Raw genomic sequence first — 24587 nt, forward strand, 5'->3', positions numbered from 1 at the left:
GTCAGTGGTAGCATATTAAAGCTATAGTTGTCCTCCTGGCTTTGTCTATACTAGTTCTCTCAGAAGGAGCAGGAAGGAAGACAAGGTTGTTTTTAGACATTCAGGGCCAACAATTTCCTGAGTTTAATATAGAACAGTATAGGATAACCTACTTAGAAACAACAGTAACATATAGTACAGTGGCAGTTAACTATATATACATATTTAAATCAAGGATAAGGTAAAATAAAAAAAGGCTGTTTTGTAGAACCAATAAGCTGAGGACAATTTTTAACAACACCTACTTTTTTTAATTAAAATGATAAGGAAGCTTTATCAGCGCGTTCTGAATATAGAGACCCAAGGTAGAATTAAGTCCCATTAAAGAGTTGAGGGATGAAATTATTTAACTGAAGTTATGCAGAAATAGGCTGATATACACTTTTAAATACATATATTGTATTATGAGGGCAATGGACATCTTCCCAATCATTTACTTTGAAAGAACAAAAGGGCATTGTGAAATTATGTATCAATATCACATGCAAGAGAAACACCACCAAGAGATGGGGACCTTTTCTCATTCTGCAGTTTGCTGTATCAGCAGTTTGGAAGAGCAGCACAATTGAATGGCTTTGCAAGGACCCAGTGAAGCATCACACTGCTGACAGAGGGGAAAAATATATAACACTAATAGATAAAGTGTTCATGGGAAGGATTAATGTCCTTGCTTTACCTTGCTCAATACATGCAGGATCACGCTGGTGCTTCTGTAACCACGTTACGCAGCAAACAAGCTCCATTTAATTAGCAAGTGTTTGACAAGTCGGTGATCTTTAATACAAACAGACACTTTGTGATGGTAGAAGACAAGATACAACTGTACGTGGACAGCGCAACAAAGCTTTGCTCCACAGCATTGTTAGGGCCACAAAGGGCTTTGTTATCGGTCACCAATGTACATGTGTATGCTTTTTCTCTAGGAGCTGCTTGTAGGTGACACTAGTTTACTGGATTGCATTCATTCAGACTGAAAACAGTTCAGAGTTGTTTTCTGAGCTTGTGTCAGATTTTCCACCACACACATAATGCATCTACACCCTCACAAGTGTTTGACCCTCCAGTGTAATGTACCCTGCCCAATCCTGAATCTACACTCCTGCTTTCGGGAGATTTCGAAACTTCCTTTTTGGGGCTGTCCGGCTCACCAGATGTTTCCTGAAGCCACCATGTTCCGAACTCACTCCCCTCCCCAGTGGTAAAAAGCAAGCAAAGGACAGAGAGAGGGAATCTGTTATTCACTCTCAGTAAAGCCAAGCACGCACAGATACCTGGAGTCCATTTGATGAAGTCTTTGTTCCTGCTACTACAGCTATAGATGTGTGGGGACTGGGATTTAGTTTGGCTGCAGTGACAGAAGACTCTCCAACTCACCTGGAATGAAACACACACTATACATACACTCTTTCTTTATTTTTGCATTCATACACTCCTCACCTGCTCTTCCACTTTTTTAAAAGAGTAGTCCTGCTGTTTTGCCTGGTGGACAGCCAGTTGTTTGTGAGTCTGCGATGTCGTGGGACTGTGGCCTGAGGTACATGTTCACCGTGTCCCCTGCGCTGCAGCCGGGGAGCATGAGGATACACATGCAAGGAGACAAGGAGGACCTGTCCAGACTGGAGGTGGTCCAGAGACTGGCCAAGGACGGCTGCCGCTTCCTGCAGAACCACAACAAGGGCTCAGAGAGAACAAGCGAGGTGAGATGCACAACAACACTGCTGCAGACGGAACGTTCACTTTTATAATATGCTGTACATATATATGTAACTTAAGAAAAACTATTTTCATAAATATGCGGAACCACAGCTTTAGTGTGAAATGCGGCACTCTTTGATGCAGTTCCCTGAACATCACAGTGAAAAAATCTGTCAAGCCGCTTATCAGATAGTCCTCTTTATGTCATTATGATCCTCAAAAATTCAGTGATTAGTCCATTTGACTCTTGACTGGGGTTTTATGCTGCTTTTCGGTGAGCATTGTGCCATCGTTTTTCACACTCTATGTGGTGGTCTGCTTTAAATTGGTTGTTTTGTTGGCCTCCATACATTCTTTAGTGTCTCTGCTTTTTCTGAAGATGAATGTTGTCATTTAAATTCTGTCCAGACTACAAATAGCGTCTTAAGATTCAATATACCAAAAAGTCTCGAGACGGCTGCCAAAGAGATGTAAGAATAGAACAGAATATTGTAGAATGCATTACAGTCATTTGCATAAAAATGTCTCTCAGTATGGAAGCGTCCTTGAAAATCTAAATACAGGTACTAAATGTTCAGTTCAGCCTGCACACCATTTAAAAACATTACATCACCTGCCAGTTGGCTGCGTAGGAGACGTCTGATTGGCTGACCTTATAGTGGGCTCAGCTTCTCCCTTCCTGCCAGCTGTTTTCTGTGTGCTGAAATGAACAACAATGACAGGAAAAGTTGTGTCAAGTGGCCGGACCACCATGCCAAGACATTGTATGGTTTTAGGGTGGATTCCAGTGCATTGAGTCTTAGACCTTTTCTGCGAACACAAGGCTAGATCTCTTTATCAATGTCGTTATTCAATATAATGACCTTTCGTCTGCACTAAACTACCAATCTGCGTATTGGTGCCGCATAATACAACAATATGTTTTACCTTTGTTGTTTTAGTGACATGCATTGTGTCAAGTTTCTCATATAGAAAAATAGTATACCAATGACTAGTGACATGTTTTATTTATATAATCCTAGTGGTAATGGCCAGATCAGATGATGTGATGCATTTAATGCTTGGCATTAAGTAGAAATATTAAGATTATGTGAGATTATCTGTCAGTGTTTCTAGATTATAGAATGGTTTAAAGTAATCCAATGATGCTACAATGCATACTGTGTTACATGTGACTTGTATAAATATCTAAGCCCAGACATATAAGAGCATAGAAATCAGCTAAATCCCAGCTGGCAGAAACAGGGATGCTTTATGGTAGACTGCAAGTCTGTGAACATGTATCAGATATTCTGGTGCAGGGACTATTCAATATCCATTTTAATGTAAAAGCTCATTAGGTTTAAATATAATAGTTTACCGTTTTAATTTTGGGAATCATATGTTCTTTTGTTCGATTGCATACTCACTATTTTTAATTATTCTGGGGTATCAAATACATTAGTTGTATGATCATCAATTGCATTTGACAGTTTTCTTATACCTTACATAACATTTCATCAATAATCTTTATTTTTCCTTTGCTCCGACCATATAAATAGAACATAGAGCTGCTGTGCATGAAGAATAAAAAAAGATTATGTGCAAATAGTATGCATAATTTGCACATACTATTGTTTACATCATATTATCAGAGCTTAACCCAGGAATTTCAGCTAATTACTATTTGGAGATAATGAAATGCGTCTGCATCAAAGGGTTCTTTGAAAACAACACTGATGTATAAATCTTTGGTCTTATTCTTCCTCATCTCCCCGTTCTGTTTGATCCACACTCCTCCTTGAGTCCAATCTGCACCCTGTCAGGGCGGACACCTTCCAGGTCTCTTTAAGTGTCCCATACCATGCGTACCAGAGCTGCTGCAGCAGCTCAGAGACATGCAGACAGAAAGTGTCCAACCCGAGCCAGCAGAATGCAACCGGAACCCTGAAAGAGAAACAGTACACTTTTGGCGGGACTTGTCTTTGTGCAGAGGCCTGATAAGTAGTGTTTACTCGCCTGCTGATGGTGTCCATGTTGGGAGGACTTCGGTGCTGACTGTGAGTCCGCCGAGGTCCCCTCCAGGCAAGGGGAGAAACTGTGGCCCCTGTACTCTGTCTCATTACGAACTTCCACTCGAGAGGCCTGATTGTGCTTTTTTTAGGATGACACTGGTAACCACAAAGCCCAGGGCACACTGAGAAGTGGCCTGAAGCCACAGAGGCAGGATCAATAATTCATAGTGAGGAGAGGTTTGTTTGCTGTTGGACCCGTAAACAGTACACTGAGACGTTCTGTTAATTACAGTCAAGGATTCAACTTGCTTTGCTGTTGGGCTTAGTCAGTCAAAAACAATGTGTTTTGATAAAGATAAGAGCACACAGTGTACGTCACGTCTTGATAGAAATGTAACTATCAATGTTTTTCCCCCTAAGAACCAGAAAGCTAATCAGTGCAGCCTTCCTTTTATGGAAATTCTCTAGGTCTTTGCTTTTTGTCCCGCCTCTAACATTACGTCATAGGTCCTGCAGGACAATACAGTCTGTTATTACACAGGACACACCCGTAACACCATGAAAACGATTATTATATACACATGCGTGTATGTATGATTACGACGAAGAAGGAAACAAATTCAGAAGTTGTCACTTTAACAGACATGTAAACTTTGCTTCGAGTCATAAATCACAGCACTGAAGGAACTGCCAGCAAACATTGCCATGAATGTTTTTTTTCTGAGGCTTTGAAAGCATCTCTGCTGTTTATAGATGTCACTGTTGAACTGTTAAATGTTATTGCTAAAATGTGGCCCGCCAAGTGGTGGACACAATTATGTGTCAGTGTTGTATGAGATATTGTGCACATTTGCATGTTACGTTGATGCATTCATCAGTGTATGTGTTGTGCATCTACAGCATGTCTATTTGTGTATGTTTGTCCACAGATAAGTGTTAATGTGCCAGGAAGTCATGTAAGTCTCTGCAAAAGAGGCAATCAGGGCAGAAAAACTGCAACCGCTTCCAGTCTGTCTGCCTGGCTAATTGCATTCGCAGAGAGGCTTGTGTTGGATTGACTGATGGCTGAGGACTGTGTGTGTGTGTGTGTGTGTGTGTGTGTGTGTGTGTGTGTGTGTGTGTGTGTGTGAGTGTGTGTGTGTGTGTGTGCACAGTAGCTGATGCAGGATGTGTGCACCATACAATGAACTCCTCATTAAGACTATCTCTGTTCCAGACCCTCCATTGTCAAGCAGCTACCAGCCATCCATAGACTTAAGATATTTATAATCAAACAATTTTAAATTGTATTGGTCTGTAAGTGGGATAGAGGAGATTTTTTTAGTTTTTCACGGAGGCTTTGATTGAAAACATTGTGTGTGTGTGTGAGAGAGAGAGAGAGAGAGAGAGAGAGAGAGAGAGAATGAGGATGAATTTTGCATTAAAGTACCTCATGGTGATCATAAAACAAGGGTTTACCATTTTAGATGCAAGTCTAAACTTTTGGTATGGTGCAGAGTTTAACCCTTTGACATCTTAAAAACAGATTGTCTCTAGACACCACCCAGAATTAAATAGGCTCTACATAGGATTTGGTAATTAAAATCTGAGCGAGTCTTCTATGTTAATCCCTGAATGGGCTCCACCGATAAGCACTGAATAATGATATATGGAAATTCTCTTTCATTTACAGTGCTTGCTTTGACCGAGCATTATGATGGAAATCAGTGGTGATTTATGTGAGTGGGAGAAAATACAGGGGAATCTCCTTGGTGATAACACACTGCCTCCCTCCCTCCCTCCCTCCTCTCTCTGTCCAGCCCCAAAGTGACGAAGCAGTCCGCCTGTGTCTGAGGGAGAGGGGCCACGATGTGCTGGTTCTCCAGAGAATATCATCAGAGCAGCCAGCCCTCTCTGCAACAGCGAGGGGAGGAGGGAGAGTGGAGGCGAGGAGCAGGAGGTAAGCCTCTCCAGTCCCCTCCTTCCTAGATTCCCTCCCTCTCTCTGTTTCTCTCCCTCAGCACTCTCCCTCTCATCATTCTCGCTCTCTGTCTCTCTGGATCGCTCACTCGCACAGGCATGCATACATCACAACTCCCTACACATAAATGACTACATTAAATACATATAAGTGAGCAGCATGGGACTGCGAGGCTGCTAGCTGGCTTCCCATTCAAGTAATTCAGGAGCTTTTTTCAGCCGTGAACATAAAGTACCGGGAGACCTCAGGGTGCTTGAGGGATAGACAGCTGTGGACTCCGGGCTGTAGCAGCTGCAGGTGGATGGATGGATGGATGGATTGGTAAAAGGGGCATGCAGAAGTAACCACGGCAACATCGCCGGTGTGAGGGCACAGGGACTCTGCAAGGATGGGATCTCAGCCACAGCCCCCGAACCTGCTGCAGGAGGAGGGCAGGCTGCTGCATGCTGCCTTGGTGGAGCAGGAGGAGGACGAGGACGAGGAGGAGGGCTCCGTGGACAGCAGCAACGACAGCACCAGCCGGGCAGAGCCGCTGACGATGCCCACCTTTGACGTCCCCTACTTTCGCTACATAGACGATGAGGGAGCGGAAGGAGAGGAGGAGTGGAGCAGCAGCCGCTCTCTGTCCTCGATGGAGGAGGACTCGTCCACTGACTCTGTTGTGTCCGACAGGTACGTGGTGGTATCGGGGACGCCAGAGAAGATCCTGGAGCACTTGCTGAACGACCTGACACTGGATGACGACCAGGGGACAACACCCAGCAAAGAGTCAGGTCAGCACAAGTACCTTAAAGTCCTAAAACACCTTTCTCATCCATGTTGTCCCTACTGGGTTAAAATACAAAATAGGAGAATATTGAGTTAGTAGATGGCACCTAGACAACTTTATGACTACATTGTTAAGATGGTGTGCTGCTGATGCAGGTCTACAGATGTGTATGTGTGTGTGTTTGTGAAAGATATAGAGAGCGAAAGACAGAAATAACTCCCTTACTTTCTGTTTCAGTCTCTCTCCTCACCATCCTTCTCTCTCTCAGAGGAGCTGAGACAACAACCTCCCTCTGGGCAACATTACTTGGATAATCATGTGCTATCATTCCCAGAATGCCTCTAAGTTTGAGCCATTTAGAAGCCGTCGACAGAGATAAATGTTGCTCATATCTTTTGATTAATGCCGTGCTATGCAGTTCAGCCTCACAGCGACGACAAATGAGCACATTTCCTCTCATCCCAGCAGGTACATGATAATGTGACACTGTTGCCAAGGCAGAGGAGACTCAGTTGACTGATCTGGAAAGATGTTTTGAGGGGAGATGACGATGGAGAGCAGTAGCACAGTCAGACAAGCAAAGGAAGAACGCAAGCGAGAAAAGGGGAAACAGAAGGGAAGAAAAAGGAGATTTTCCCTTGGAGATGGTCACAGATGATCTCTCATCGGGATGGAGGCTGGCTATCCCCGTACCAGAGATCATTACTCATTCTGATGACAAAGTGAATGCAATTGATCTCAATGTCCTCTGGGGAGAAGTGCCTGCAGATGGAAAATGCTGCATAAAACATGAATGGGAGAGTTATGTTTTATGTTTAATCACATATGTCATTGCTATTTTTGAGTATTTGTTAATATGTGAAACATGGAGCTGAATTAGCAGACAAATGGGTGTATTTACAACTAACCCAAACCGTTTTAGCGAATGCCATTTGGGTTCAGTAAGCAGTGTGTTGCTGATGAATCACTCACCAATAGCTCATCTTGCAATGAGTGTATTGAAGGGAAGCCTCCACAGGGAGCTGTGGACCAGAGCAGGATGCATGCTGAGCGATATCCCAGGGTCAAAAAGCCAGAGACCTGAGCAGGAGAAGGAATGAACTGAGTCCTGATCAGCAATTAATCCACACTCAGTGATTTTTTAATAGTTTAATAGTCAGACTTTGTCTGGCCTTCGCTCTCTCTGTGCCGAGTGTGCCTTTGGAGGTTCAGCTCACCAGAGGCACGATAGCACAGGATCCTTGAAAAAAAAGAGATTTATTTGAACATCCACCACGCGGCCGAGTTTGCTCTTCCTTTCAACAGGATGGCTCAGAGAGACAACTTGACTGATGGTTGCAGCAAGTTATTGATGCTGAGTTTATGACTTCCATGCTGTACTGCACATTAGAAAGCCAATTTGAACTCATCATGGTGGCACGCGCTTGCATCTATACTCAGGACACAACATTAAGAATGCAGAGGAGCTTACTGCAGAAGATGGCACTTTTCTGGTAAAATCAAACATGAACTACTGCAGTAGTCTAGTGGTTAGCTCTTTAATGCTAACCTTTCCTTCTGTGGGCGAGCATTCACAAGAGTTCAGTGTTGCCTTCTCCTTGTGCCCAATCTCAGTGCAGCTATTGATTCTTGCTCTCTACAAATTCTGCACACTTCCAGCTCTAAAAAACATATAATGCGACATTTGTGTTTGTAATGAGAGGATGTTTCAGCTCTTTCACTGATGCACCATGTGCGGAGATGTTGATGCTTATCTGTAGGGAAGAAAGCATCACATTAAATGAGCGGATATAAGATTAAAAATGTCTAATTACCGACTATCGGAGTAGTTTAAGTCTTTTACACAAAGGGGATGTCTTCTGGTGCTTACTGAGCCAATAAGTGACACATTAACACGCTTATTTCAAAGGCTGCAGCGATCAATTTTATGAGCTCTTATTGAAATGCAGAAGTAATTGGCAGGTGGATTGACAGTTTGATTGATTTCACAGGAGATGGACGAGGTGACTCATTGAATCCATTCTGCATTTCCTCTGAAAAGGAAACAAAATTAATTTTTGGCTGCCAGAAAGCAGGATTCTGAGTACTAAACAGCAGTTTAGAATACTGGAAGGTTCAGATTTCTCCTACATTCACTTGTATGTGATGTGTAGGAGTCACAAATCAGCCAAACAGTTAGTTAAACGTGATTTATACAGCACAGTTCATACACAACTGTTTGTGGGTCAACACATCTCCTGCAAACTGTTTGGATTAAATCTACACTGCAGGACATTCCCTGTTTTTTTGTGCTGTGTTACCAAAAAAAAAGACCTTGAGAATATGACTTTAGGTCGTAAAATTAAATATTTATTCTGTTTTTCCAACTTCAAAAACCTAGCAGAGTGTGCAGCCTGGGGAGTGATGTATAAGCTGTTGAAAAAGTGTAGTGAAGATAGCTTGGAGAAAATACATAACAGAATGAGTGAGTAGTGCTTCGTGAATGTGTGTGTGTGTCTGTGTATGTATGTGTGTGTGTGGAGGTACAGTACAGTATCTGGGTGTGTGGGTAATCTTGTGTGTGTTGTTTTTCTGGCTGTGCGTTAAGGTGCGTTACTGTATTCTTTATGGGAACTACACAAGTTTGAGTGTGTGTCCTCTCATAAGCAGTGAGTGACGCATCCACAGCTGCTCTGCACGGATTACCATAATGATGTCGGGGAGTCCTGTGGACCAGAACGCACACAAAGGCCCTGGGAAGCCAGTTTGAAATTAAAAGGGAGAATTTACAATTCTTGGTATGAGGCACACTTACAGAGGGGCTGAGACGACGTTGGCTCTAAGAGGATTTGTAAAGCTTTTTGCTTGTGGCCAGACATCATGTCTTGGACTTATTGTCTGTCCTTCTCTTTTCTTTTTACACCTCAGAAATTTATTTTAACGGCTTGAATGTCAATTTATGCATTTTTACAGCTTGCTGTAATGTCAGGACAATAATGACTTTCCCTTTAATAAGAGATTCTGGGAAGGGCCTCTGAGTGTGATTTTGAAAAGAACTGACTTCTTTAGTCTTAACGTGGTAAATAATAAAGTGTTGTGATGATGTAGCCTGTAAGCACATTGGATGATACCTGGACTTATCAAAGTGAGCTGGTGATCCATTTGCTTTGATTGAATCCATTTACAGAAACACTTACCCAAGTGTAACCTTGGGGAAAAAATCACACAAGGATCCAGTGGTTGCTTGTAAACATATTAGGATGATGGCTAAGCAACATCAGATGGCTTTTTTGCTGTGAGATATTCACAATGAAAGCATAGACTTCATCAAAGGTCAGAGAGAGTCAACAGACACATTATTGACTTATCTTTACTGATACAGCCGGCAAAAGCAAATGTGTGAGATTGAAGATAAAGTCATGGGCTTGTTTGAACTTGTTGGAGCAAAATGTTCTTCCGTGGTTTCAGTACAAGCAATTATCTGAGACTGACTATGAAGAATAATGTGCCATTGAAAGGTTTCTCACACTATGCTTGCCTCAGAGAAATGCCTCTACTTAGTGCTTGTTGACTGGTATTTGCTGCAAAGAATGAGCTGGTATTTTTAAGATGGAATAGGAAAAGATTGAAGTCAATTCTCGGCAATGCCTTCTCAATTAAGAATTCAGGATACTGTATGTGCAGCTCAGCAAACATGAATCATACAGTTGCCCTCCAGCATCCGTAATATAAACCTAATGAGGCGGTGTACGTAGGACTTATGTATTCGATGGTCTGCATAGAATTTCAACTTGTTTTAAGTTTTTCTCGTCTTGTACATCTTGTATATTTAATAAATCAATGGAACAAGTAACGGTTGGATTGTTTCTAAAGTTATAGAGAAACTATACTGTCTTTTATTCATTGTCAATCATGTGTTTGTCTTTGCAGATACACTTCTGGATGATGTTCTGCTGACCTACCCAGTGTTCATGTCAACCAGTGATTTATGCCAAGCTCTGCTGGGGCAATATCCTTCAACACAGGGCTTTTCACAGGACCATTATTGCAAAGATTCAAACAATACAACCTCATTTTTTTTGTGAACACTACAGGCAGACATAGATGTTTCATACAAAAACATGACTGCTTTATTGTGTCAAAGCTGCTCCACTTCACTCAACTGTGTTCATCCAACAGTCTCTAGCTGCCTGTCCTTAAATCAACATCACACACTCGCTGGCTTTATTCATGCTTCATGCACTTGATGTCGGCAAATAGATCTCGCTCTCCATCTGTGCTGAAGCCTTAACTGAAACCCACCTATTGCACCAAGCGACACAGAGGGAAAGAGGACAGGAAAGAGACTCTGGAGAGGAAACGGAAAGTCCTGCACCTGGTGTCACAGTGGATGGCCCTTTGCAAAGACTTTCTGAGGGAAGACGAGCACGTCAAACTGTTCATGAAGGTAGGGAATGTAATGCACTAGGAAAAGGGTGGAATTTAATAGGGGAGATATGAAAATTGACATTTCCTTCCAGACTTTGTATCGTTACGTGTTGGATGATCTCTATGAGCACCCACTGCTGGAGAAGGATGTGAGGGAACTGCAGAAACTGTACCAGCTGCATCGCAGACAGTGAGTGACCACATAACTTATACATAACACTGGGAGACTGATGTATTTATTGATATCGAGTCCGAGTGTGTACAAGAGTGAGTATGACTATGGCTGTTGGAGTGCTGAAATGAAGCCGAGACACTAGCTGGTCTCTGAGTGCAAAGAAAGAGCTGCTTCTCTGCTTGCCTTTATTTAGTCTCATCAATGAACGCATTCAGAGACTGAAGAGTAATTGCAGTGTTCTGGATTGTTATGCGCGGAAATACGAAGGTCAAAGAGCTCTTTATTGCGAATCTCCAAAATTGAGGAAATACAGGACTCTTTATAATTAATGACAGTATCAGAAATGTACAGAAGACCCGACAGGCAAGTGAGAAAACTAATTCTGATGCTTTTGGAAATGTGATATCATTTGTTTTCTCTCCTGTGTTTATAATTTATAAAACACTTTTGCCTTGCTCAGTTCCTTAAATGTTTTTCATCTGTGAAACAGTTGGCCGGTGTTTTTTTATCAGGATAATTTTGGTGTGTTTGTTGTTGTAATACTAATTCTGCCCACAAAAAAAAGGATATTGACAAAAAGTTAATTACGAAAACGTTTAGGTTTTTCACCACTTTTTCATAAAACCTTTGTTCCTAAATCAGAAACAGAGGAGAACAAAATATTTAGATCAGACTTCACCAGAATTTTGTTTTTCTCACTTGCCTCTCAGGGCTTCTGTAGAATTGTCACTTTCTATGAGAAGACATTATGCGACACTAATGGTTTATTGGACACAATTTAGTATAATCCCACATCCATGCAGCATACAGACTAATTTGGCTTCTTACTTGCAATTATTATTCATTGATAATCTAAAAGAAAAGACACACAGAATGCACTGATACACATTGGTATCAGCAGCGATACTGACCTTTATAAGCACGATGCTTATAACTCATAACTTGACAAATCCACAATAATAATAAAATCCACATTTCCACTATATTAGATTTATTCAATCATGACGGGTTAACTTAGTTTTTAGTGCCAGCAAAACTTGGCTTCCAGTTGGATCGATGCTTCACTAACAAGCGTACAGTATGACCACATGAGCATTTCAGTGAACACATTTTGGCACAAATTCTGTCTTTGCAAGATGCAAATTGTATCTAAGTGCTTACACAGCCACAACACAATGAATCAATGTCAAAAAGAGATAGAAGCAATCACCAAAAAGGTGTAGGCTGAAGCCTCACAGTATTACATCCCTTCTCTCGGTCCAAAAGTTAGAAAATAAATTATGTGGATTGACCATTGGACAAGGGTCTTAGACTTTTAAATGATTCATGTATAGACAAGTGCTTCTTGAACATTATGTGTGCATAATTGATGCACTGTGCGTCAAACATACGTCTAACTTTAAATCAAACTGATTTCTTAATTGACATCCGACTGAGTGTTGAATATTGGCTCTGTTTTACATGTTATTAAAGTAGAACCGTTACTTCGCTACAATTTCTCTGTTTAATAAAAGTAAGCATGAGATTTCTCTCCGACATTACAACATAAACATCCCCCAGTCCCCAGACACATGGCCACGCCCGTGTCCTCCTTCCCCTCCCTCAACCACTGCCTCCCATCAGATCTTCTCCCTGGGGACGCTCCAACCTGCCACCCATTAGAAACCAGTGCGGATAATTCAAGATGACTCTGCTGCCATTACCGGGGCCTGCTTTATTCATGTTTATATCCAGGGAGGGAGAGCCACAACACCCAAAACTGTGGACTTTGTGAGGGTGTTACTAACTGACATACTCTACTATTTATGAGCTTATCACAATCAGTCTCCCCCCGGGGGAGGACAAGGTTGACTGCTTTGTGGCAATCTGCTGCCGAGTGAGGAGCCTAAAAGTCTAATTTCTTATTGAAGGAATACTGAATTAGTTCTTTGCTCTCATCAACTTCCATCTGGCCACAAATCTCAAGTCACTTGTTTCTGAAAGGTTAAGAATCAAATACCACTTGTTCTGTTGCACTCTCTCATCTTGTGGCGTTATATATATATATATATATATATATATATATATATATATATATATATATATATAAAATTTTAGGAGCAAGAGAGTAAATTAAATCACAGGCTCTGTTTTGACAATACAGTGGTAATCAGGTTTTTCATTAGTGCAGGACCTCTGCTAGCCATGAAGGGATCCCTCAGGGCAGGCTTTGTGCCAACACGCCTATTGTGATGCAGAGCCCAGTAAAAGCTGAGGGATGATAATGGACACGGGGCAATCCATCATGCTAGCCAGAGGTAACTGATGTGAATAAGGTGATTAAATGAAGGGATCCCATTGGAAGGTTTAAAATCTACAAAGCACTCCAATTTCGCCTTGACGCTGACCTTAAATAATGGAGTGAACACTGCGGAGGAGTATATATGTACATTCACTTTACCTTGATCATATAGACTGGTGAAGTTGTTTTTGTACTTGATGTAGCTGGAAAGGAAAATCAGCAGAGCAGTTTTTCAGGACAAAGTACAGTTACTGATTTACATCTTCTTCCTTTTCCAGTGCGGTGGATGAATATTCCCCTCAAAGAAAGGTGAGAGAAGTTATCGTGTTTGTTCTCTTTACGGCACTAAGACGGGGAGGATCTTGTTGAACAAAGCTTGACGTATACGAGATTGGGTGTTGCAACTTAATGTCCTCATATTTCCTGCAAAAGACATTGTTCTGTTGTTCTAGCGAAATGCCCGCAGTGTTCCAAGGAAATATGAATGTGCATTTTCCTTCTTTCAGGGCAAAGCACTTGTCCGCCAATTGAGTTTGAAAGAGAACGGGCTCCAGTCCAGAGGTCCACAGAGGGAGACCAAGGAAGGTAAGTCGTAAAACGTGGCATCCTTCACACATTCCTCCCAACATATGTTATTTCCAAAGCTGTTGATGGGAAACATTTAGTCTGACCAGTAGGACAATGGGAGTCTTTCCAGGGAAGAAATGAGAAGGTTTGGAAATGCAAATTTCTGAGTCATAACTTGTCTCAATATATTCAGTTTCTGCTGATTTTAAAGGGCGGGTTCACTTAACTTAAGCAAACAGTTACCTTTCATGCTATCTGGCCATAGACAGTCTTGACTTTATCTGCTGAGATTTGAAGATATCCACCGTCCTAAAAAAATGTCCCCACTGACTCTTTAACTTAATCAAGACAAATCTATTCAGTATATCCAACAGTAATGCCGTACTACACAGTTACACTAGACCGGTTTCGAGTCAGTTGCTTTCCCCAAGGTCACCTTTTCACTAAGAAGCAGCCCTGCTATACACTGTATTCTTTCACTCCTGCAGTTTGAGAAGTGGCATGAGGTGACCTGATTAATTGCTTTCTTCCTGACTGAAGGTGGTTGCTAAATGGTTAAATTCTCTGCTCGAGTCTGCGTCTGGAACGAAAACCTACATCAACATTTTACACCAGCTCTCAAAGCAAAACGGCAACTCCCAAGACTCCTATAAGGGCCTCAAAATCATAAAATTTGGATTATCTGAAAATGTTCAAAAAAATTTGCACCAATAAAACACAATATCTTTTAAGGCGGTTCCTGCATTATGAGCTATAAAATCTAGTTTCAATTTAGAAAACATGGCGCCATGTATGATGTATTACTTCAGCAACTGACAACTGACTTGTCTCTTGTTATATAATGCAACTTAGTCTGCTGTGTGCACTGGAAGCTTGCAGCTGGAGGGGTACGTACACTACGCACAGAGGGATTTGGGTCGAGATGTTTCTGCCAGGGCTCCATAACTCATAAATACGGCCATGGGCAGGGCTGCACTTCATGTACGCACTATGAATTCTACATTTAATCTTACTGAAATAATATTTTCTCTCCGTTACAGTGCTGTGTCACGTGTATATTACCATGGACTCGTTCCTGAGTATGAGGGCCCATGCCGGGATCGTAGCCCAGGAGCTGCTGCAGGCAGTGGCAGAGAGGATGGAAGTCCCACTGGGGAAACTGGTGCTAGTGGCTGTCACTTATAATGGAGGTCATTACCATTCTAACTAACCAGCTAGAGTACATATCAACAGCACTATACTACAGCACAATGGCAGCAACCTGAACAGAATACATATACATATGTAAAAGCATAAACAAGTGTGTATTTTCCTGGTGTTTGTAGATCTTGGGGGATTGAGAGACTTGTACTCAATGTGCCAACATTGTTTTTGATATTTATAGCCTCTATGACTTTCTGTTCAACACCATAATTCAGTACATAATAGATCAGAACATGCGATTCTGAAGTCTAAGAGGTTATAATATATATAGTATGCAGTCAACACTAGAAATTGAAAGTCAATATTTTTCATGAAAAACTCAACATTCTTTCATTTCTCACAATATTTCATACTTGAAGTTGTTTTTCCTGTATTGAGTTATGTATTGAGCACAGGCCTGAATGCAAGATTGTAATCAACACAGCTGACCCATATATCTCCCCAGTGACAACAGCTAAAGAGAGAAGCATTTACAGTCCAGTAATGTGAATCAGGGTCTGTTATCAGTGACTGAAGTGACACCTCAGAGTGGAGCCTGGCACAGCGAGTCTTATCTCGTGCTACTGATGGCTGCTTCGGTGCCTGGCAGATTTTTTTAATGGTATTCTGCTATTTGTGATGTGTCTTCTCCCCTGCAGGTAGGCTCCTCCTGCAGCCTCACGACCGAGTCTTCTCTGAGTCTTTACGACCAGTTGGGAGACTGCATGTGTGCAGGAAGGATTTGGGAGAAGTCCTGGTAAGAACATCACAAGCAATATGCCACTCCCACTTAATTAAACATACTGTACAAAACATACTTATGTCATACATCAGCTCAGAAGCAACGAATAAGACAACACGCAGCATTGCTATGTTGCGTTACATTTCTTCAAAACTCCACTGTCGGTATAAAATAACTTAAGGAGTCCATGATGTTGTCGTGTGTTTGATATAGATTTTCTTGTTTCACCTCTTCAGAACCCGTTCACAGACAACACAGAGCTGCAACAGGGAACGGTTCGCATGCTCAGTTTAGACACATGGGACGTGGCTGTTGCTCTCACCAACTTCGACTGGGCCATCTTTGAGTCAATTCACGAGGTTTATACCCCAGTGCTTTATACCACTAAAAAAAGGCTCAGGGTCAGACGTGACGCGTGTCCTGCTCTGCTAAACAAGAATGTCTTTTTTTTCTTCTTTTTCTACAGCAAGAACTCATCTATTTCACCTTCAGCCGCCACAGCAGCAGCAGCCACACTGTGGCCTTGGAGCTGCTGCTGCAGCGCTGCAATGAAGTGCAGCTGTGGGTGATGACCGAGGTGCTGCTGTGCCCAACGCTCTGCAAAAGAGTCCAGCTCATCAAGAAGTTCATCAAGATCGCTGCCCAGTTAGTAGCTTCACGCGCGCCATTTTTCATTTTGGTTAGAGATCTAATGATTGTGGTCGAGAATTTTTGCTCCATATTGAGGAGGAAATGTTCAGACTGTAGCGTGGGGATGCTGCCCCCTCCAGTGGCAGATCAATACAAATGCATCTGCTTTCACGCTGTTGCGCTGCGGCCCCTGCAACAGACTGAACCGTGTGCTCCCTTGATCTTTTATAGCTGTAAAGCACAGAGGAATCTCAACTGCTTCTTTGCCATTATAATGGGCCTGAACACTGCAGCTGTTAGCCGCCTCGGTCAGACATGGGAGGTAAGGATGTGCTTTTATCAGTACTCTACTCCTTTCATCTGTGCTACCTTTTTATATGGAAGCATATAGTATCTGTTTTGTTTCTGCAGAAAGTACCTGGGAAATTCAAAAGGCTGTTTTCAGAGCTGGAGACTGTTACAGTAAGTAGTTATTCCCAGGCACAGGGAGTGCATACTATACTGTATATATATGTCTTGAAATAATAATACAAATCAATGAAATGAATCAGCTGCAACAGGGAATACAAACATGTGCTTAGGCGCGTACGAAGTGAAACAAACAGATGTTTTTTCATTTCGAAACAGGTGTTTTAGTTGATCATTAGTCTCTTATGATGCCATAATTCCACGGACAAATCATGCATGCACAGGCACACACGTTCATCCCGAGAGGATTACACTCATTCGTTTTGAAAATGTCTTCACAGGATCCCTCGCTGAACCACAAGGCCTACAGGGACTCCTTCAAGAAGATGAAGACGCCAAAGATCCCCTTCCCCCCTCTGCTACTGAAAGGTGCATTCATTATTCTGTCATTTCAATACCACACACCTCCGACTATGGCAGGAGAGCACTGGGAACTATTTGACCTCTAATACTTGTTGTTGAAAACTAACAAAACGTTAAATCCGTTTTAGATATTACTTTTATTCACGAAGGCAACAAGACATTTCACGACAACCTGGTCAATTTCGAAAAGCTGGTGAGTCCATGGACCCATTATGCTTCTTCATGGAAACACATACAGTATTGCTGAATGTGTAATGTTTAGTGACGCATGTGTCCATCTATATCTCCAGCACATGATAGCGGACACGGTGCGTCTCATCCGGCAGTGTCAGAAAGATCACATGGGTCAGTACTCACTCTTTCCTCATTTCATGAGATAAAAAGTTGACTTTGTAATTCTACTCATAAGCATACGTCTTTGCAGGGAAAATAAACAAATATGTCGACAAAATCAGTTAACACTGTCTTCATATAGTTTCAATTAAATTAAATTACCTTTCCATGATGTCCAGAATCATAAACTTAAACTTTAAACTTACACTTAAAGTTTAAAGTTAACTCCACCGTCTTCACATAGTATAAATTAAATTACCTTTCCATGATGTCCACAATCCTTTCACTTTTTGTTATAAAAATGATTATGGCTCGGTTTATCCTCCACAAAATACAGGCATGTCCTATGTAGAAAGAAAAGTTTGTTTGAATGGCCATCCACAGGATTTGATATGATATTTTTCACCAGGTAATTAACAACATGATATGAATATGTTGAAAATGTACAGTGTACATTCATTTATGTGCATAGTACAGATACAGTAGTTGTGCTGGATGCTGCTGCCTTAGCTTAGAGGTAAACTATGTTCTTCCCCTGCAGGTAACAGCATCACCCAGAAGAGCAGCTTAGAAGTGCGAGCCTACATTGATTACCTGCATATCATCGACAATCAGCAGACTCTGTTTGAACTGTCACACCGGCTGGAGCCTCGTGCTTAGAGTGCAGCTCTCACTGCACTTCCCACTGTGTCAGCCATACTGTTGGCTTGCCAAGAAACAATCTATCGCTGTCTCATCTATCTCTCAGGACCCACTCAGCAATCAGAGGACGGTGCGTGATCCTGGCCGACCACAGGAGGGAGCCGCTCAATCAGGAAACTCTCACCATGGATGGGAATAAGCAGGAAAAAAGGTCAAATGCATAAATGTGTGTGTAGATCCACAACAGTGTCACTGATCCCTGTGCTGACTGGTGGTAAGAAAAAAATACAAGGATGTCTAGATCCGCAGGTCCCAATCTGCTGCTGCTACTACTATACTGTTCAACACATGGCAGAGGTTGGCAGGTGCAGAGCTGTTCCAATAACACAACAGCTCCCCCTTGTGGAGAATTTGTGGAGAGTTTGTTTGCAGGTGAAGTGCTTCCCACCTGATATAAAGCTACAGAAAATGATTGTTCTGGGCATGGAAGTTCATTCCCGACCTTGACAGCAGTATGTTTGAAATGAAAGTGCACCGACTAGCCTTTCCAGAGCTTTTGACCACATACATCACATCAGATGAAGTGATTGAGATGCAGATTAACTCATGATATTGTACAACTTTTTTTGTATGTGTGGTGTTTAAAGATCTGGCAGCTGGGGTTGTTTCATCAGAGTTAACCAAAGAGTACATCGGTCCTATATATTGTAAACACACTTCTGTTTTCTTCAGAGTGCGACCCCGATGTAAGACATGCACACATACTAAAACAGAACAGTGTATGCACAACAGCTGAATCACATGACAGAGAAGGTGAACATTATTGTTAAATATCTAACATTGTCACATTATTTTTTCATTTTCTATTTTTACATTGCAGAATTCTCCTATACCGTCCAGTTTTCTATTGTTTAACCATGAAGTCTGTTAGAAGAGGCGATCCATTAGAGCGGGACATGAAGTGAGAATAGAAGTATGCTGTATTTCTGTGGTGTGTGGCAACAGTGTTGTGTTTACGTGATTGTGTTTAAAATCACGTATGTTGGTGCCAAATATCATGAAAAGGAAACGTCCATTCAAACTGCTAATTGTTCATCTTTTTAAAAGCATATGGATCTCCATCTAGTTGAGCTGTGGACAATCAGTTGAAAGGAAGCAGAAGATAGTAGTGACACATCTGGATGGGTCTAAAGTTCAGGTTGAAATACAGTGCATTTTGCCAGACTGTTTCATGAGTTGAGGTTTGGAGATATTGGTTTTAACGGTGTGGTACTCACCAGAAATTAGCGTTTGAAAAAATGGGCAACTCAAAGACATAGTGACTCACAACAACCCACAATGCTACCGAGCTACAGCGCAACTATTTTATCCTTATTAAGTAAATGTATGGATAGATATTGAAGAGTTAAATTAAGTTTCATTGTGTTTTTGGGTGAACTGTCCCAAAAAGTAAAGAGCAATAGAAAAAACTAGTATTACAGCACCTTCTAGACAGAAAAAGTAGAGAAAGAAAAATAGAGCCATTTGCTTATGTACAGTGTGTATTAACAATACTGTATACAACTGTATAGTTTGTAGTTATAGAAGATACCGTACAATATTTATTCTCTAGATTTGTCAACTGAAAATAACCTTTGTCCTGAGGTTAGGCGTGAAGTCTTGTCAATGGAATTTTGCATTATGTTCTTGAAATTGTATTTCTATATTTTTGATTGAGAAAAATGCTTTAACAGTACGTATCTTATTTTAATTTTATTTGTATCAACAACAATGTACGGTTGATTCTATTTATACTATATTCAATATAAATTCAGGTTACGGATATTAATTTATTTCAGAATTATTTATTTGTTCTACAGATATTACTTTTATTTGTTTGATTTCATGTTTTTTTGTACGCACCATTGTCTGGTCTGCATGAAATGGCAAACCGTGGATTGACCAGCAGTGTCAACTGTGCATGCAATAAAAATATTTTTCATCGTCACAAGTTGGTTATTGTAAAACATATATTTACATGTCTGTGGTGGTGACATTAAAAATGTATTTAAACAGGCAAATTCAATGTAAACTCTTACACCTGACATTATAGCAAACATCAAAATTATAGCAGTACTGCTATCACACATCAGGAGTGTACCGTCCATGTGTGGTTTGTGGTTAGTACACAGTCGTGTACATCTAGGAAACACAACTGATTTAGTAGTAACACAAATGAAAAAGGGCCATTGAATGCAGAAGAGTGACAGTTTAAAATGCTCAATATGTGCAGAACCAGAACATAAAGTCTGCATCGCTACGTGTTTCAAGCCGTCAAGCATAATAAATGTTCTTACTTTTCTGCATTTAAGGGGTCCAATCTTCTTTTTTTTGTCAGAAAATAATATTCATAATCACCTTTCAACATTAAATGAGTGCATCTGCCCTATAATTAAATATCAGACACCTCGGCCCCCGAAGCTTCACTGCCTCTCTGTGGCGGCATGAGTATGACACCGTTTTTGTTAACCATTGAAATGTCTTTAATTATTTTGGTTTGTATTGTGCTTACATGGCATATTCTACGAAATAATATTGTGCTAAATCAAGTTACTGAGAAACAACTAATACATTCACCACGCATAACGTGTGGGGGCCATGAGGTGGTCGGTCCACAGCGCCCCCTAGTGGCCCAATCAGGCCCTGACAATCTAAAAGTGTCTTTCAGAAGAAAAAAAACACTTTTAAAATTGCAAACTGATTTTGGCTATAATTTCAATTAATTTATAGTATTGTCGGCAACTAGACTAGGTATTATATTCTCCTGTATTCAAAATGTGACAGCTGCTGGCCTGTACTGCCACTGCACAGTGTTCCCTTGATGAGAACCTGCTTCTCACATAATCAGGGGTTTACAAATGCTAAAAATGTGGGACCTCTGTCAAATATTTCGGATAACAAAACCATCGGTACACAATGTCGTTCTTGGATACTGCGAGTGTGAGGCGGAGGTACGACCCAGATGCCCTCCCTGACTTTAACCAGGTGTCCTGCTTGGCCTTTAACATGACTATCTGTGGCACGACTCCTGCTGCGCCGGGCCCTGTACCCTGCCATTTCCTCCCAAACACTGCCAGCACTGTATCATTTCCCTGTCACCAAATGACTGGCTGGCTGCTGTAGCGCGCTAATGAGAGGAAGAGAAGGCAGATGAAGAGAAACTACAGGAAGACTGGTTCTTCATTTCCCCCCGTGCGATACAATACACAGAATCAATCCTCCATCCTACATGACTGTCTGCAGCCACTTTGGCTGCAGGAAGAAATTAAGAGCAACACAGCAGCTATTAGCGTTGGAGAAAATCTCATTTGAGAAGATAAGAGTGCTGATTTCTATCCAAAAAGAAACACACAAAAACACAGAATGGCTGTAATTTGTACATCATATGTCACTTGTTTATCTTAGCAGATATATTGCACCTGCCTCGTCTCTTCCTGGGCAAATTTCCGCTAATATCCAAAGATCCCTGCTCTGACACATTGTGTTTACTGAGGTTAAGAATAATGAACACTCCAATGCAAAAAGAAGAAGCTTGTTTTGAATGAATAAATGTTAAATACAGGTTGTTATATCTCCTTTTTATAACGACACCAAATTCTCTCCAAGCGCCTTTTCTTTGATTTACTTTGCTTCCCCGTGTTGTTCTGTGTGATCCCAGCGTTTACGCTGGAGCTCCCCCAATATTTTACCATAGCTGTGACACACAAGGGACTTAACAGCACATGAATTATGCACAACTCCTTCAGTATACATACATTATCAGTCAAACTTTAATCTGAACATCTTCTCAGTTTCCATTAACCTCAATTGAATCTGTTAAAAAGAGATACCATTTTAGATAAAAACGACTGTGTTTCTTTCGACTCATTCAAAGTTAAAGGTTTTATTTGGTTTGTATCAAGTCAATCAGATGCTAACAGAGAGCGCGGACAGATAAAGGATGGGTCCTCTAATGTGTTGCTTTCTCATAGAAAGCTATCAGTGTCTTTGAATAGGTTTCTTCAACCGGCCCGGCTGAATGAATTACACTCGTCTGTTAGTATTCTGCCTCTGCCGTACAAAAGGTCAATGTCAAATGCACCTCATTTAAAAGTCAATAGCAAGCATGCACATCATCTCCTGGGAATTCTGTCCGGGAACCCTCCAGACGGCATTGTGTATCATTCAGTTAGAAGAGGGCAGCCAGAGAGCTTTTTTAATCTTGACCTTCCAATAAAATATGCTCCCTATCCAGAATTACATGGTCTAAAATAGAGACATAAGCTCCCAACAAATCATGACCAGACTGAAGCATCTCGAGGGAGAGGGAGGCTCAACAGTGTCAGACACAGACAACAGGTTCAGCACTGGCTGAACATGCATCTCCACTTCCTTATTTCCATTATCTCGATATCTAAAACACACACATTCATACACTACAATGTCAGTATTGTCACGTATGACCCAAATTAGATGCAGCAACATTACAACTGAATAATTTGGTCTGTTGTATTAGTAATAATAAGAAAAACATGATTAAAAAGCTAAATTAAAGTGATACATGATTAAATAATATCTCAATGGGAAAATACACATCCTCTAAAAAGGTTTTTTAACACTGTTTGCATAATACTTTCAGTAGATATTAGGGGTGTCGCCAAATACAGGTATTGACGATAACAGTGATATTAACACAATTATATATTATATATTGATATGTTAACAACACCGTATGATAATACAAATGATTAATTCACTTCTAAAGCACAATAAACAAAACATTTCGCTGATAGCGTTATTATAAATATCTCAAAATGTGTCCGTCGACATAGCAATACTATTGTTATTGTGAATTATTTTGGCCACGACAATAGTGTAGTGAAAATCGTCCCGAGTAGATATTACAAATACTTAACTCCTGCTCCTCCAATGTCTCACACAGACAGCAACAGTGCAACTCCAGCTACAATCCACTTGGCAGGAGGCTGTTTGGTTCGGAGGTGGAGGGTCCGAACATATGTGGACCCGCGCTGCTTAGTGCAGTACACCGGACACTCGTAAGTATTCTTGAGCTCCTGCTCATCAGCGGGCACGGCTCTCACATACAGCACCGGCATGGCGGGAGTCAGATCCCTCAAAACCGCCTCGGAGATCACTCCTGCCTGGGTGTCCCACCGTGCTCCTAAGAGACAACGGGTGGGTTTCATTGTCGATACTTATAGAGACGCATATTTTACCAACAAGGATTTCAAAGTACTGTCAAAAAATGTGTTAAACTTAAGTACAGCATTGGAGGTTAGATTAAATTATTCTGACCTTCCATGAAAAGTCCGTGAATATAGGCCCCCTCACGCGGTGGGTGTCCAAAGTCGTCTTTTGTCTTCTTTGTTACGTCCACAGTCAGAGTCATCTTATCCAGGGGCCACTGGTTCCTGCGAGCAATGCTCTGCATAACAGCTGGGGAGGGGAAAGTCAGCATGTTAATATATCTGCTGGCTCTGGTGCACATTAATGTTTCTGCACACGTCACCTAAATCATCTGTCTGTTTGGTTGAAGGCTTGTGATCTCACCAGTGAGGAAAGACTGTGGGTAGAAGAGTCCCGAGAGCCAAACTACTGCAGGAAGAACCAAGTCTTGAGTCCAGGTGTCCAACTCTCGACAGCTACACATTATATCATTAAACCTTGATAAAACAAATATTACACAATTAACAACAAGGTATGACATTACTTGAAGCCTTTACAATGAGTCTGCAAGGCTCATCCTTATATTGGCTTCATGTTTGAAAACATTTTTACAAATGGATTCACATCCTTTTTGCTCCAATATGACGGGGAAACCCGATAAGCATAATAAAAAGGAGATATTAAATTCCAAGTTGAGTCAAAGTACAATTAGAAAGGAGTAGTTACCATTGGGCCAGTGTTTTAGTTGAGGGATAAGCCAGTCTGACCCAGGAATCTGGAACGGAGTCATTGAACAGGGCTGACTGCAGAGTCTCCATACTGGAGGAAATAGTGAGTTCTCCCTGTGGGCAAAGAAACCCTTGTTAATTTTATAGGATCTTACTGTTGATAAAAAAAAGTCTGTTTTATTGATTTAGTATACATCATGGTAGACTGCACCTTCAGGCCAAGATCCAGCACATTAAGGGACTTCCTTATTTCTGCTAGCAGAAGATTCATGCGTTCACACTCCTGGAAACAGACTGAAATGTAGGGGCTTCGCTCCGTTGTCTTTGTGGCTATCTCTGCCATGTTGTACTCCTCAGGAAGCTTGTCAAGGATATCTTGAATGACAGACTTGACCTGACAAATATAA

The 24587-nt window shown here is 41.3% G+C and overlaps 2 protein-coding genes across 2 annotated transcripts in view; one reads left to right on the forward strand and one right to left on the reverse strand.

Annotated features, from left to right (window-relative positions):
- Positions 1-1550: 1550 nt before the first annotated feature.
- rapgef5b (Rap guanine nucleotide exchange factor (GEF) 5b) lies at positions 1551-20435 on the forward strand (the record flags this gene model as incomplete). The annotated part of the gene is made up of 18 exons (XM_079227928.1): positions 1551-1736; positions 5528-5667; positions 6361-6461; positions 10367-10445; positions 10739-10883; positions 10957-11054; positions 13599-13629; positions 13827-13905; positions 14928-15077; positions 15729-15826; positions 16048-16170; positions 16278-16456; positions 16673-16763; positions 16853-16903; positions 17191-17278; positions 17401-17465; positions 17563-17617; positions 18147-20435. 18 exons carry the CDS (start codon positions 1551-1553, stop codon positions 18263-18265), a joined length of 1878 nt encoding a protein of 625 aa, XP_079084054.1. The 3' UTR covers positions 18266-20435.
- A 2764-nt stretch (positions 20436-23199) lies between these two features.
- Positions 23200-24587, reverse strand: part of LOC306745331 (dynein axonemal heavy chain 11) — a gene marked incomplete at both ends in the record, with an annotated part of 37388 nt that continues 36000 nt past the window's right edge. Inside the window, 5 exons of the mRNA XM_079228095.1 lie at positions 23200-23447; positions 23582-23722; positions 23837-23949; positions 24179-24294; positions 24392-24574. Coding sequence (XP_079084221.1) covers positions 23200-23447; positions 23582-23722; positions 23837-23949; positions 24179-24294; positions 24392-24574 — 801 coding nt within the window. The remainder of the gene's footprint in view (positions 23448-23581; positions 23723-23836; positions 23950-24178; positions 24295-24391; positions 24575-24587) is intronic.

Source organism: Taurulus bubalis (assembly GCF_910589615.1).
Source record: "Taurulus bubalis genome assembly, chromosome: 12".
Taxonomy (NCBI): Eukaryota; Metazoa; Chordata; class Actinopteri; order Perciformes; family Cottidae; genus Taurulus; species Taurulus bubalis.